General features: G+C 41.1%; 1 protein-coding gene across 2 annotated transcripts in view; it reads right to left on the reverse strand.

The window, feature by feature from the left end:
* Nucleotides 1–8,268: 8,268 nt before the first annotated feature.
* Nucleotides 8,269–15,216, reverse strand: part of tp53bp2a (tumor protein p53 binding protein, 2a) — a 39,758-nt gene continuing 32,810 nt past the window's right edge. For both annotated transcript variants that reach the window (XM_046070249.1, XM_046070248.1), the window contains 9 exons: nucleotides 14,754–14,876; nucleotides 14,400–14,521; nucleotides 13,862–14,270; nucleotides 12,155–13,002; nucleotides 11,205–11,342; nucleotides 10,477–10,610; nucleotides 10,136–10,302; nucleotides 9,544–9,743; nucleotides 8,269–9,445 (listed from right to left, as the gene is read on the reverse strand). In XM_046070249.1, coding sequence (XP_045926205.1) covers nucleotides 9,404–9,445; nucleotides 9,544–9,743; nucleotides 10,136–10,302; nucleotides 10,477–10,610; nucleotides 11,205–11,342; nucleotides 12,155–13,002; nucleotides 13,862–14,270; nucleotides 14,400–14,521; nucleotides 14,754–14,876 — 2,183 coding nt within the window. In that variant the 3' untranslated portion in view covers nucleotides 8,269–9,403. The remainder of the gene's footprint in view (nucleotides 9,446–9,543; nucleotides 9,744–10,135; nucleotides 10,303–10,476; nucleotides 10,611–11,204; nucleotides 11,343–12,154; nucleotides 13,003–13,861; nucleotides 14,271–14,399; nucleotides 14,522–14,753; nucleotides 14,877–15,216) is intronic.

Below are 15,216 nucleotides of genomic sequence, written 5' to 3' on the forward strand. Positions count from 1 at the left end.
GTGGCCCGCCCTCCCACAACGCTTCACTTGCTTGTGGGGTTTTTTCTCCATACACCAACCTCTGAATCTGGTAGTCCGGTCCTTTTTTCATCCAGGTCTATATTATTTGATGATGAGACGGCTCCTGGTTCGTTGTCTCACTTCACGAGCCCCAGCCCTTCGCAGGGACAGTTAGCCTACAGTTATGAGTCAAAGTGAAAAAGGTGCACGGATGCAACCTGTCCCATTCAATGCTGCAATGCGGCGTCACACTGACACCTGGCGTGCTCTGAGGGAATTACACACAACCAGGTGCGCTGGCTGTAGGAAGTATTATAAATTTAATTTCTTAATTTTTAATTGCGAAAGTGCCAAGACATTATAAACAACTCTTATATTCTAACCATCACATACACACCCTCTGTGAGTGTGTATTTAATGTGTATTTAATCTATTGTTTGCACGATTGGCTGCTGCCTCACACTTACTTGCATGTTTTCACTGTTCCATCATGTATACACCATATTCATATCATACCTCTAGCTGTTTATTGTGTACATAATGTCTTACTGTTAGCATTACTTGTACTTATACCTGCACTGCCTACTGTAACTGCTAGACATGTACGTGTGTGTGTGTGTGTGTGTGTGTGTATATATATATATATATATATATATATATATATACTGTTATGTATATGCTTTGTACTCTCCCGACAAACAAAATAACAATCATGTGATCCTTCAGCATTTCACTAGCGTTTAATGGTGATTTCTAAAGTCACTCAATGTTGCTTTACAGCCCCTGGAAAGTTGGTTTAAAATCTTAGGCTTCTCTTGATAACATTATACTCCTGACTAAAAATGCAACAATTGAGGTAAAGTTTGTGGGGGCTGGGGGATATCTTCTTAAGGATAATTTTCAACTATCAATTAGTTTTAACATGCAATAGCTGATTTTTTGGGCCATTAAACAAAAGTTGCCTTTTTGTACATCTAGCAGAGGTAAAACCTTAGTCATGTCTCAGTCCTTCGGGTGAACATATTCACTATCTTTTAGCTCTGATTTTAGTTTTCTATATTTAGTCTCCACTATCTTGCTCTTTAGTTGTGTTGTCATGTTAAAGCTAGTTGCTAATAGTGTCAGTTTGCTGGTTGGTGCAGCAGGTAATGTACAGTGGGTTTATCAAAGCTTTTTCTTGTGATGCAGAGTGGCAGATGTATACCACTACTGGCATGCTGGCTTTTTCACTGGAAACAACGGCCTGTGATGCATTTTTAAAATAAAAATATTGATTGTAGCTAGCTGGCCTTTCTGTGTGGAGTTGTTCTCCCCGTGTCTGCGTGGGTTCTCTCCGGGTGCTTGTCCTCAGGTGTGAGTGTGAGTGTGAGTGGTTGTTTGTCTATGTGTGGCCCTGCGATGGACTGGCGACCTGTTCAGGGTGTACCCCGCCTTTTGCCAGATGTCAGCTGGGATTGGCTACAGCCCCCCACGATTGACAATGGATGGATTGTAGCTGGCTGCATTAAGTTGTTCTTGATAACATTAAATAGTCAAAACTACAGAAAAAAGTTTTAAAGTTAGGAAAAATTACTAAAACTAAAACTCTCATTGGCTTTGTCAGCACTGTGTGGGTGGGGTTTGATCAGATTTGCAAGATATTTCCCTCAAGAGTTAGTGGAGACCAAAAACAGAGCAAAAAGAAGACTAAATACATTCATCTGGTGACCAGAGACCTGACTCCAAATGTATGATTACACTGTTTTGTGTATTTGCTGGATGTGTAAATAACAAATTGTTAGCTCACAAGTGCTTTATATCAACTTGTGACCCAGCATATGCCAATGTTGTATCCACTCCACAAATGGTTTCCCCAACTGCAGGTTTAAAGTTTAACATTGATTGATATATGCTTACTGCAGGTTCACAGAAGAGAGTGGATGTTTGAAATATAAACTTAACATGTCCCTGTAGTTTTTGCTTTAGGTTTTAAACTCTCATTACTCACAATCAGGCGTGTAGACATAATTCCACCTGCGGCTCCTAATCTGTTTCTCCGCCTCCCTCTGCCTCTCCCCCAGACCCTCTGGTGAAAGTATAATATTTTGCATTTCTAGATTAGGTGAGATTCATGGTGCAGCAGATTTCCTATCTCAGTAAATGTGGATGGTATGTACACAGGAGGAACACTTCATGAAGGTGCCTGGGAGGAAAGCTGGCTCCATCACTCTCCCCTGTTCCTAACCCCAGAGAATCACAAACGCAATGAAAAAACATGACCAGCGGGGCTATACATCGGAATTTAGTCATTATATTGCACAAGGCAACAGTAACAACACAGATCAAATCTATATCTGTGCGCATATACCCTGCAGGTATTATACTGCTCATAAAAACACATAGGGCTCATGCTACTGCAGAGATCAACAAAAACTCTGATTACACAGGGAAAAACAGCAGCTATCTGTCATTCCACGTGTGACTTTCTTCTCTCATTTATACAGAACTTTTAATCAATTATGAATGTATGAATCAATTATGAATGCAGTTAGTCGTGTTCAGTGGGAAGTGTTGATGCTGAATTCAGTCTTTTATCTCAACTTTATTTCAGAAGGGGAATTGTGCATCAAGGAGGTTGTGTCTTAAACACTCAGCTGTATTAACCCCATAAAAATCACTGAGGTACAAAGCAGAAGTACTTCACTGGAGCTTATGGAGGACGCCGCGTCACTGTTACCATGGCAACAGGGGCACCTGAAGAATTGGTGGCGTGGTTAGATTATATGTGGGCATACTGAGTCTCCTAGTGTGTCCTTGCTAATAATAACAATAAAAAGTGGAATGAGCTTTTTCCTCACTTATTTGAGGAAACTGATATAACACAACCTAAGATGCTGAGCACGGTTAACATTTTTCTCCGTGGATGGCATTATCAGTGTCTGCCTTCTCAAGGTCTCAACAACTGTTAGATTCATTGTCATGACATTTTCTACATACATTCACGGTGCCCAGAGGATAAATCCTAAAGATTTTGTTTATCCCCTGACTTTTCCTCTTGGGCCACCATGAAGTTGACATTTGTGGTTAAAGGTTCAGTGTGTGGTGGGGGTTATGAATTGCAACAAATGAATCACTGTGCATTCACTTGCTCCTAGGACGACTATAATAAATGTATTAATTGTAATGGCAATTGTAAATACAGCAGTATAAAAACTAACATTGTACCTTTTCTCCATGAAGCTGTAGGCTACATTATTTCAGTTTAATTTCTAAATCCAACAACAAAAAGGCTGTGAAAACTGTCGACATATGGTCCTCTTTTAATATGTTTATTTAATATAGACTACCTCTGGAAAAGTGTTTATTGTTTGTCTTTTTATATATTTGTATACTGTTCTGTATACTTCTTTATGTCCCTTGTGCACTTTATTCCTCCTTTTTGCAGTAAAGATGTAAGGAGGAACAGTTGACATAGCTGAAAACATAGTTATGCATATTATATAGTATTTCTGTCAATAGATCCTCCTAAATAGTACACACTGAACCTTTAATACTGATGAAAGTAAATCTCAGGATAAATTGTAGAAAATTTGTAGATCCTCTGACTTTTTAAATAGTTCCATCATCAATTCAAAATTCTCATTGGTCTTTTATGACCAAATCCTACAGTGGCCCTGAGAGGCCAACGCACTGCAACTTAAGAAAACACATTCAAATTCATCACAACACATTTAGACAACACAACACATTAAGACAACACAACACATTTAGACAACACCACAACACATTTAGACAACACAACACAACACATTTAGACAACACAACACATTTAGACAACGAAACACAACACATTTAGACAACACAACACAACACATTTAGACAACACAACACATTTAGACAACACAACACAACACAACACATTAAGACAACACAACACATTTAGACAACAACGGAAGTGTTTCCAGGGGACCCCTTTAAGTGATGCACACAGCTAGCTTGTTTTGGTTGAACCTGTAACCTGAAGTACATAATGCCTTGAAATGACACACTCCGGGACAGTAGGGGGAGGTGTGCACCTAAACAAGGTGGTTGGATCCGGCAAAAAACCCAGAGAAGAAGAAGAATCTTGTTTTGGTTGTGCTCCCATGGTTTTGCAGCGGCAGTTCAGGACTTTTTTCCGTTAGCAAATGAAGCTAAAATGTAAGTGTTTTTTGGTCCTTTTAACATTGATATTGCATGATTGTGATATTAACTATTGCAGATGTCTGTTGTTAAACTAGCGTTAGCCTTTTGCTAACAAACGTTTTCACGTGTTGTCAAAAACTGTGCTATATTAGCTAAGCTAGCGTGCTGGATTTGATTTCCATTGTAACGTTAGTCAGAATAAAAGTAAAACTTTGTGTGGTACAAGCTGTGAACTTTCAGTACACTTTTTCTGACTATGACAAGTCAAAATGTGTGCTGTGAATCAGAGGTTGCCTTAGATTTTCTTTTCTATCAATTTGACCGTCTTAATATCTTGTGTTGTCTTAATGTATTGTGTTGTTTTAATGTGTCGTGTTGTCTAAATGTGTTGTGATGAATTTGAAAGTGTTTTCTTAAGTTGCAGTGCATTGGCCTCTCAGGGCCACCGTAAAATACCTGCAAAATGGATAACATTCTCATCAGCCTCAGTTGTATTTTGTGTTACGTGCTAATTAGTAAATGTTAGCATGCTAACACACTAAACTAAGATGGTGAACATGGTAACATTACACACAGCTCTGGAAAAAATTAAGAATTGATTAAAATAAATATTTTTGTTTTATTCTACAAACGTTCTGACGACATTTCTTCCAAATTCCAAATAAAAATATTGTCATTTAGATGATTTATTTTAGGAAACTGGTCAAAATAACCAAAAAGATGCATTGTTTTCAGACCTAAAAAAATGCAAAGAAAACAAGTTCACATTCATTTCAGCACACAATACTAAAACTTTAACTTAGAACCCTGATTTTTAATTACAGCTTTCAGGCATCTTGGAATGCTCTTCACCAGTCTTTCACATTGCTGTTGGGTGACATTCCACTAAAATAATGCAGATTATCTTAATCCCAACAGAAGGGTGGATTCAGGGTGGATTTTAAGAACAAAATGTCATAAAACTTTTAAAATTCGCCAAATAATACAACATTTTTATCATGTAGTAGCCTATATATACATTTATTTATATTTTGCACTTGACTTTATTAAACTTTACAGTGATAAAGTAGATAAAGTAGATATTACCTATTAAGCCATTCAGGACAGTAAAGTGAAGATTTTAACAATCCCCCAAACAGCTGTCAATATAAAACAAAAAGTTTATTTAAACTGTCACTTATTACTGTACATTAATTACAAAGGCAGAATCATCAGAGGCGAACCATTCAAAAGTAGTAACAATTGCATCCCTCATTCTCAGATTGCCTCCTGAAAGCTAAAGCCTATTCTCTGAACTCTGAATGATCTTTATTCTAACTATTGGACAGCACTCAAAATATCCACAGTGTATGTGTGAATAATGCATATTTGTTTGCTTTTCTTGGATTTGTTGTGGGCCAGATGGTTTAACTGTTTAAATAAATTGAAAAGGAAGGAAATGTTTGCGTTGTTTCATTGTGTTTTCTGTCTCTTTAAATTAAAGTGACCCCACGCTGGCTGTTCTACCTGTTGGTCTTTATATCATTAACAGCCTACATTATCATATGTAGGCCCATTTAGAGCACTGGAAATCTGGATTTGGTAATCCTGAAAAGTTTGTATCTAGATCAGGGTGATCCAATCCTATGTTGAGGGGTTACGTGATCCTGGATAGCAAAACATGGGATTTCCATTAAACAACTGGGCCCTGGAGATTGGGCTTGCCATGACAGGGTCTTGATCTGGTCGACACCTTGATTGACCTGACTTTGTGGCATGGAGCATTGTCCTGCTGGAAAAAACAATCCTCATAGTTGGGGACCATTGTCAGAGCAGAAGGAAGCAGGTATTATTCCAGTATAACCTTGTACAATGTTTGACTCATCCTTCCTTCACAAAGACAAATCTGCCCAATTCCAGCCTTGCTGAACCACCCCCAGATCATCACCGATCCTCAACCAAATTTCAGTGGTGCCAGACACTGTGACTTGTAGGCCTCTCCAGGTCTCTGTCTAACCCTTAGATGACCAGGTGTTTTGCAAAGCTGAAAATTGGACTCATCAAAGAAGATGGCCTTACTCCAGTCCTCTACGGACCCTTTTCAAACTTTAGCCTGGCTTGTCTTTGCTTTGTGACGACCCCTCCCAGGCACGTGTCCTGTGTCTGTGTCCTGTCTCTTTGTGTTTGTCTTGCAGGATGTGGTTCTGGGAGGTCGTGATCAGCTGCATGAGTTACACCTGGGCCTGAGTGGGTGGGAGCTATAAAGCTCACCAACTTTTTGTCTTTGGTCTCTCTCTCATCGCACATGCAGCTGCTGTTTACTTTTTTTCTGACTTTCACACGTTATTATCTTTGTTAAATATTATTTTTGTAAATAAACTGTTACTTTTTTCATGCAAGCCCGTCTTGTCTCCCATCTTTGTCACAGCCAAAGAGCCGGGCTGTGACAGCTTCTATTGATAAAGGGCTTTTTTCTAGCTTTGCATGACTTCAGCCCTGCCCCTAGGAGCCTGTTACGTTCACTGTATCCTTCAGTAAAGCCAGAATTGAACCCTTCTTTTCCTCACTCAAAACTTTTCTTTTCAACTCTTTTGGCAATTCCTTTTTTTGTTCAGATTACCTTTGAGGTACTACTATCACTGTTTTTGGTTTTTATACTTTCCCTCGTTAAATAAGATTTATCTCAGGCGATCACTTAATCAGTACCTCATTAAGTAGAATAAGGTGTGCCTGTGTTGGAATTTAACAGCCACTGGAATGGAACGGCTGCCGTACATGTAGAGATATTGATTTAAGACAAATATGGAGTGTTTTTTCCCCCCAGAGCTGTATTATAGTGAGCAAGTTAGCATGCTAGGGTTTGCATCAAGCTTAAAGTACTTCTAAGCCTGTAATAGCCTGCAATCCCACAGAGCTTTTGTAAGACTCTGGCTGTAGACTCTTCTAGTCTTGTTAAAGGCGAATCTGACCAATTATTGTAGTTTTGCTTGTATTGTTGCATTATTGTGTGAAGGATTACCTCCTAAACACCATTATTTCAGTTAATATGGACAAGGACTCCTAACCCAGTGAGTTTTCTGAACATAGACTGTCTAATAACTAATTTGTTTACCCTGCAGAAGATCAAGCACCTCAAATTATCATCATGACCGATAAAGAAACACATACACAGCGCTCTGTACACCAATTACTTTTTTCACATCTTTCAACTGTGATTTATTTTGATGCTGTTTAGCTTTGAAATTTTCTTGCCACACTCTGCTGGAACCATGCTGTTTGTTCTCATTTTGAGCTAGGTGATTAAAAGGCATCATTCAGCAATATTCTACAATTGTTTAGTCTATGGGCAGTGAAGTAAAATAGAAATGGGAACATACTTTAATGCTACTGCTATAACATCAAGTTACACATCATACATCCATTCAACACTGCGAACGACAACCTTACGGTCTCATTTATCAAGTTAATTTAGCTCAAGTTGTAGCTGAGATACTGGTTCAAATGCTTTAAATCCTGTGTGCTCTCACTCTCTCAAGCTCAATTTTGTGTGTGCCATCATTCCCTCTACAACATCCTTTTTGTCTGCTTGTTATTTTACTGTTCTGAAGAGACTGGGAGAGGAAATTAACTTCTTCACAAATGAAACACTTAATGGTGATCTAATACAACAAGCTATTACCCAAAATACACTTGATCAACATGTCTTTCCATCAATTCATTCCGTAGTTATTGCACAAAAAGGAATTTCAGTGCACCTTACAGCACAATGGTACTAAAAAAAGATGATCAGACACATGCCTGAATCATGTTTTATGTACAAAATACATATATTGTTGCCTGCTTCCCATGGACTGTATAAAACAGACTCTTTTCTCGTTTAAATAAATGCCGTGGGAGGTAAAAGCATCACCTTCAGTCCAGCAGAGGGCAGCAAACGCTGGGTATAAAAACAATAAGCATGGAGACTCACATATTTACTTTTTAGTTAACCTTGATATCTGCATTCATACAACAGCTGAGGGCTTCCAATCTTTAGTTTCAAATGTGGCGTCTACTCACCTTTATCATAAAGATAAGGAAATTGGATGTCTGAATTTGTGGTCCCTAGCAGGAAGACTATATAAACTTGGTACAAAGTATTTTATTGCAAATGTTTGAAATACTACAGTACATTTGTGGTTATAGTTCAGACAAAAGGGCTAAAGAAAAAAGGTAACAAAAATAAATACATCTGCATTGACAGATATGTGATGAGTTGAATTTTGGGAACTCTAAGTTCCATCTTTATTTTTTTATTTGACTATCTGAAATTGTGTATGACTTTACAATATAGTGTGTCATCTCTTACGGATAACTACAAAAAGTCAAGGCTTGCCTTTTTACATTATTGTGTTGTCATGAAATGGCTGTAATAAAAATAATAAAATTCATACTGCATGACTTGTCAAAGCGCCTCTTAGGAGTTTGAAGTCCATTTTCATAAGAATATCTTTCCAACAGTAATATTTCACTAGTTTTTGTGATAGAAAAACATGTGTAGACAGTATCTATGGCATCTCAACCATGTGCCAATGCTGTAAAACAGACTGGTTTCCTGGGTATCATAGACCACAGAATGAACAGCAATACATCACTCAAAACCTTCATCCACCAATAATTTCAATTCTGGTGGTCACAACTGAAACTTTACACCTAAACTGCAGTTCCAGTGGTGCAGTCACTCAACACATATGACGAGAAACAAGAACCCACAGCTTGTAACAGAGCAATTCAAAAGCACCGTCGTCATCCTACACTCATTCATCTCATGCAATGCAGAGCCCCAAGTGTGTTAGAAAATAACCAGTAGCCCAGAAAACAAGTTTTAAAAGACTATTGAAAAGTGTAAAAATCACTTTCTAGCAATAGAAATGCTGATTCTTCCATTTACATCCCAACATTGGAGTTTCTGTCACTTTAGAAATAGTATCACACCAATTACAAAAAACAACAAAAACAGTGGAATAAAGGAAAAACAATGCCAACTGTGTCTGAATTACACAGGACACAGTGTGGCCTGGAAAAATAAGTGAGGGAGAATCCCTCTGTTGTACATACAGAACAAAGTGCCAAAAAGAGTTCATAGTTGATCCTTCATATTGTTTGGTCTGTCCTTGTCTATTCATTTTTAGCAGTGTCCTCCTCTTGCCCAGTCTGTTAAAGCGTGTGTGTGTGTTTTGGAGAGTTCTGGCGGACTGGAATGTGCAGGGATCTTTGTGTTTTAAGCAAGGGTTCTCTGTCTTGGCTTTATTCTGGGGTACAGCTGTTGGAGACAACAAAAAGACATGTCAACAAGGCACATTTGTGCATAAAACAAACACATTTCATCATTCATTACAGTTTCAGTGACCCATGGCTCACCCCGAGGAGGTTGCGGGGAATGTAACCCTCAGTGTCGCCCATGCGTGCCCACCACCATTCAATCTCGTCCTCGTCTTCTCTGCGGACGATGGTCATGCAGTCTCCCTCACGGAATGGCAGTTCATCAGGGTTTTCACCACTGTAGTCCCACAGACCGTAGACCACTCCCCTGTTCATGATGCCCATCTTCTCTTGCACACCTGATAATAATCAGCACAATAAGATTTCACGTGTAGTCAAAAATATATACACAGCACACAATACAATTTAAAATGGACATAATCTATCTATCACACAAAATTTGCACAATTTGGTGGAACATGGCTCGTGGGCTGCTTTTTAGGAGGCGCTTGCAAGCCATTTTGCCATGCCTATGTGCGAAAACCTTGAATTGTGTGCAAATTTTCATGAGTTTTCGAGCATGTTTAGGCTGCCAACAATGCGATTCATTTGCAGAAAAATAATTCCTTGCATTTCAATAGGGTCCTCGCATGTTTCATGGTTGGGCCATAAAAAATAAAACGAACACTGCATGCATAACAGAAAAGCAAAAATCAAAGAAACAATAAATAATAAAATAGCTGTCACTGACCATAGAGGAACTGAGAGCACTGGGTGTAGCCGTCCTCCATCTCTTCACATTTATCAGCTGCCGTTTGCATGTCGCTGTAAGTCATAGCAAACACTGCGGCGCCAGACTCCACCAGGAACTTGCACACTTGCACATTGTTGCAGGATGCAGCACAGTGGAGAGGTGTCCTATGTTAGAGGGTGGGTGAGTAAGGAAAAGGAACAGGAGGCAAGAACAGAGGAAAGGGGAGAGGGAAATACACAAATCACTATAGACAAAGACTAGACTTTCAAAATACTGACTTTGCTGATTTAAATTTAAACATCCTATATCAACCATGTCATTAGTGAACTGGAACTCACCAGCCGTCACTGTCAGCAGCATTGACATTGACACCAAATTGAACCAGGAACTTTACAATCTCTGTATGTCCGGCACAGACAGCATTGTGTAGAGCAGTGATGCCTTCATCGTTGGGCTGACTGGGATCCTCCACCTGTGATTGAGAAATTACAAGGGGCGAAAGGAGATAAACTCAGAGTCAGCAAATAGTTAACAGCCTTGTTTCCATTAACGTTCTTTAATGCGCATTTTCAAGTATCGCATTAGAAAAGGTTAATGGAAACGGCAAAATTTGAAAACAAAAAAAACCCCAACTTGATCCTTCTTGCAAAACTCTGCATAACACCGGATATTCCCATAACGAGCGGAGACGTGGCTGGCACCTTTTCTGAGGAAACACATTTCTGAGGACCTCTCTCCATTTTTCTAAGATCAATGGCCATCAGGTTCACGTGACTGGTTTTGTTTCTGGTTTGGAACCCATACGTCTTGTTTATTACAGCCATGTGTAACGTCAACTACTGACGTAACCACGCTTGCCGTAGCCTGGTTTATTCCCTCCAAACACACATACCTCACAATTTTTTTTTTCCTCTTTTTTGCGACATTTCAAAAGTACGCTTAAAATTTGCATGACAATTAGATGGAAACATGGCTAAAGACTGAGTGACTAATGTAAACCTCTATGATATAATGGTAGCTAACTAACACAGCAGAAAATATGTTATAATACATAGCAAAGTCTTACTTCATAGATGATTCTCTGGACCAGGTCATACTCTCCTTCCAGAGAGGAGTCCAGCAGCAGAGCCAGTGGGTTGAACTTCACTCGCATGCTGTGATCGATGCGTTCAGAGTTAGGCTTGCGCAAGTTGGTCCTCTTTCCCTAAAGTCACAATCATGATCGTGCATCACACAAATAATCTCAAACAGCCATTACAACACAGAGAAGAGAAATGTACATCTAAGACGTGACGTCTGTCCTGCTGAATGTCCTCACTCCGCTGTGTTCAATCTGGACTAAGAGCAGAGGAGGGACTTGTTTTCCAGCTCCAAGTGCATTACTAATCCAGTTTATCAGCACAAGCTAAAAGTAACAAATTCATTTCTCTGAAACCATGATTATGCAACCAAACGGGTCTTAAATGGACGTGACTAAAAGAGGGAACCAGGGGTGGGGGACGTGGGTCAGAACATTGATTCCTCTTTGGTTTGCGCTTTTTGAGTAAAACCTGGCCCCTCACCATAAAACCCACTTTAGAGGGTTCACTAAGAGCTTAACAACGAGAACATGTAAACTGGTGTTTATTTACAACCCAGAATGTGTCTAAATAAATAGGTGAAAGTGGGGAGGGTATCCGCTTAGCGTAAGCAGAAAATGGCCCATTTTCTCCAGAAACAATAGAAGTACTTGATGGGAGGGATTATCTAATTATACAACATTGGACCAGGCCACTGCTATTAACCAGCAGTCCATTAAAAAGTACACTTTGTACTGTAACTCATGACCTGCCCCTGTGGAACTCACAAACATGTGAGGGGATTTAATGTTGCATAAAAGCAAACAAGGGGAATATATACTATGGACTTAAGACAGTGGTGACCCTTTATATCACTCAAAACAACAAAAAACACAAACAAGAAAACTCGGAGCCATATAATAATTGTGATTTAGCAATTTAACATGGTGACTCATACCGGTGGCAGAGTGACCTGGCCAGTGACCTCAGGAGCCTTCATGTTAAACGTGTCCTCTCCCAAGCTGTCCTGCTCTGCTCCACTGGGGTATGGGGGTGGTGGATAGGGGGGGAACTCTTCCAGGAAGCCCTCTGGAGGTGGAGGGGGCAGGTTGGGCATTACGTCCTCCAAGCCAGCAGGTGGTGGTGGTGGTGGTGGGAAAAGAGTGTCATCTGGTTTGGGGGCTGGGTGGGATGGGGGAGGAGGGGGGACAATGTCTTCTCTCTCTGGGATGGCTGATGGTGGTTTGGTCTGTTCAGCAGGGGCTGGAACGTGGACATTAGGACCTGGGATGTGACCAGGACCTTCCAGAGTCTGTCCTGTCTGCGATGGGTGGTTCTCGGCCCCACTCAGAGGGCTTGGAACGAGTGGCCCCACAGATCCCTCCGGCGACTTCTCTGCTTCACCAGCATAGGCGGGAGTAGTTGGTGTAGTCACAGTGGTCTCCATAGCTGCCAGTGTGGTCTTCTGGTAGAGAAGTTTCTGAATGTTGGGCCCTGCAGGCCCCTCTGGTTCAGTGATGGAGCTGCGTTTCTTCAGGGGCCTCGGGGCATTGTAGAGCTTCTTTCTCAGGGCTTCCAGGTCACCATCACTCTGATGCCTGTAGGGATTTGAAATGAAGGGAAGCAGCTTGGTGGGGCTGAGGGGCCGTGGGATGCGCTCCGTTTCTGGTTGAGGGCCCTCAGTTGAGCTGGGACCCACGTTGTTGGCTCCATTTACCTCAAAGTCTAGGGAAGGGGAGTGACGCTCCAGGTAAGGGTTCTCTGGATGTGGGGAGCCTCCACTGGGGATCACTGGTTTACCGTACACTACAAATAAAGACCGTAAACAAGTGTTAAGACTGCAATTTCAACAGAGATAATACCACAAGCACATTAATAGCCTGATGACTGATCCTTTTTTCTCCATCACTTACTGTATAAAATTACTTTCATAGCCAGATTTCACTGCTCCTTCTTAATTACAAGATGGAGCCACATTACCATGCCCTAAAACTCATGATCACAAAATAAAAATCATCATGGTAAGTGTTTATTGAATGCTGGATTTAAGCCTTTTTTGTTTTGACTTCTATGCTTATTTAGACTTTCACATTAAATTTCCACAATCCCAGTCAGAAGCAGCAGGTCTGGTTGCCTGTGAATGTGTTTGAAAAGGGAAGCTGTAACAGATGGCTTTGCCTCTGGCTGCTCCTCTGGTCAGTGACGTGTGAATATTTTCCTGTAGAGTTTGCCGAAGAGAACGGCAGCAGGGCAGATTAACCTGACAGGGAATACATCTTGAGTGTCACAAGATACTTTTTTTTTTTTTAACCTTTGTTTATGTTTAAACATTACGGCAGCATTAGTCTTCAGATTTACTGTTCATTACACTCAAAAGGATACTTCAGCGGCTGACATGTAAACCTGAAGATTGGCATGTGTACAGATATGCATGTCTACATGCAGCTGGAGCTTCTTCTAAGACAACCCTCACAGACATAAGCTTAGACTAAGCAGTAAGCTTGAAGACAAACAACAAAGAGAAAGGATGTGTTCATGATCAGACAGACTACTAATATTGAGTCTACTATCCAGGAACCCAAAGGAGAATGACCACATCTGTCACCTGAACAACACTCCTCAGGCACTTAATTTAAAAAAAAAAGATACAAATGGATATTCTTACCACTGATAAATCCATTGGTGCGGCTCTGAGACCTGTTGAGAGCACCCTGCACAGTCGGCAGGAAGGGCTTCCCCGAGCCAGGCTGTTGTGTGTACATGGAGTAAATGGAACTGGCCGCTAAGGTCTGCGGCTTGCTCAGGTTGGGGTCTTTGGAGGAGGGCAGCTCTGGGGTGAACGGCCGTACCGTGGCTGCAGGTGGAATGTCTTGCTTAGAAGGTAGTGGGAGTGTCTGGCTCTGTGAGGGTGGGAGAGGGCTGCGACCCTGGGCAGCCAGGGGCTGCTGGCTATTGGGCTTGGTTTTGGGGAAGGTGCCTGTGTTGAGGCTTGGTTTGCCATAGGGCATGACACCAGGGCCTTTAGGTTTGGTGGGCACAGGTGGAGGCACCTTGACTGGAGCCTTGGGAGCAGACTGGAGACATGAGGAGACAGAGAGATAGCAAATTAGATGCCAGGGTGTATTACTGCTGGAAATAAACAAATCTGGCAAGTGATTTTTTCCCTGTGAGGATGTAAGGAGTGTGTTTTTGTTCCCTCTCACCTGAGCGTCCCTGACCAGGTCATCACTGCTCTGGTTTTTGCGGAGGGAAGTGGTGGGAGCCTCTGTTGGCTCAAACATAGAAACGGGACGCACCCTCCTGTCCTTCTTCAGTTCCGTCTCATCTATTCACAGACCACATGCAGAGGCAGTAATCAGTTTCGTCTCATAAGCCACTTTGGAAACTTTTGTTTTGCTTCATCAGTGGTTACCGTTTTAGTTACAGGAAGGTACTGCAGCGCAGTTTCTGTGGAAATGCTGTGTGTGTGTGTTGTGTGTGTGTGTGAGCGCAGTTTCTGTGGAAATGTGTGTGTGTGTGTGTGTGTGTGTGTGTGTGTGTGTGTGCGCGCACCTTACCTTGTTCTGTGTTAGAGGTGGAGTGAGAGGTCATTCGTGGCAGTGTTGAAGATGAACCATGACCGTTTGTTTTGAATTCTGGACTTGAAGAGCCTAAGTCTGACAGCTTGGATGGCTGAAGGCCTGGGGGACCCACAGGACGCAAAAAAAAAAAATAGAGGCAGGGAGTGTTTAAATTTTAGCATGAACTGTAAGATTTTACATAGAAATAAAGATATAAGAAAGTACCAAAACTAATAGTGGAGCTTCAGGCATTATTTATCCAGATAAACACAAAGTTCACAGAGCGTGTATGAAAATGAAAAGTGGATTTTGCAGCAGTTTGCCTCCCTTGTTACTCATCTTTTTTTTTGGTTGATTGAAAAAGACCCAGCCAGTGGCCGTGAATGTCCACAGACATCCACAGTCACGTGAGCCCCAAAAGCATGGGGCTCTTGCAACTAGCAAGATCAGCATCACATCA

The sequence above is a fragment of the Micropterus dolomieu genome, linkage group LG15 (genome assembly GCF_021292245.1).
Source record: "Micropterus dolomieu isolate WLL.071019.BEF.003 ecotype Adirondacks linkage group LG15, ASM2129224v1, whole genome shotgun sequence".
NCBI lineage: Eukaryota > Metazoa > Chordata > Actinopteri > Centrarchiformes > Centrarchidae > Micropterus > Micropterus dolomieu.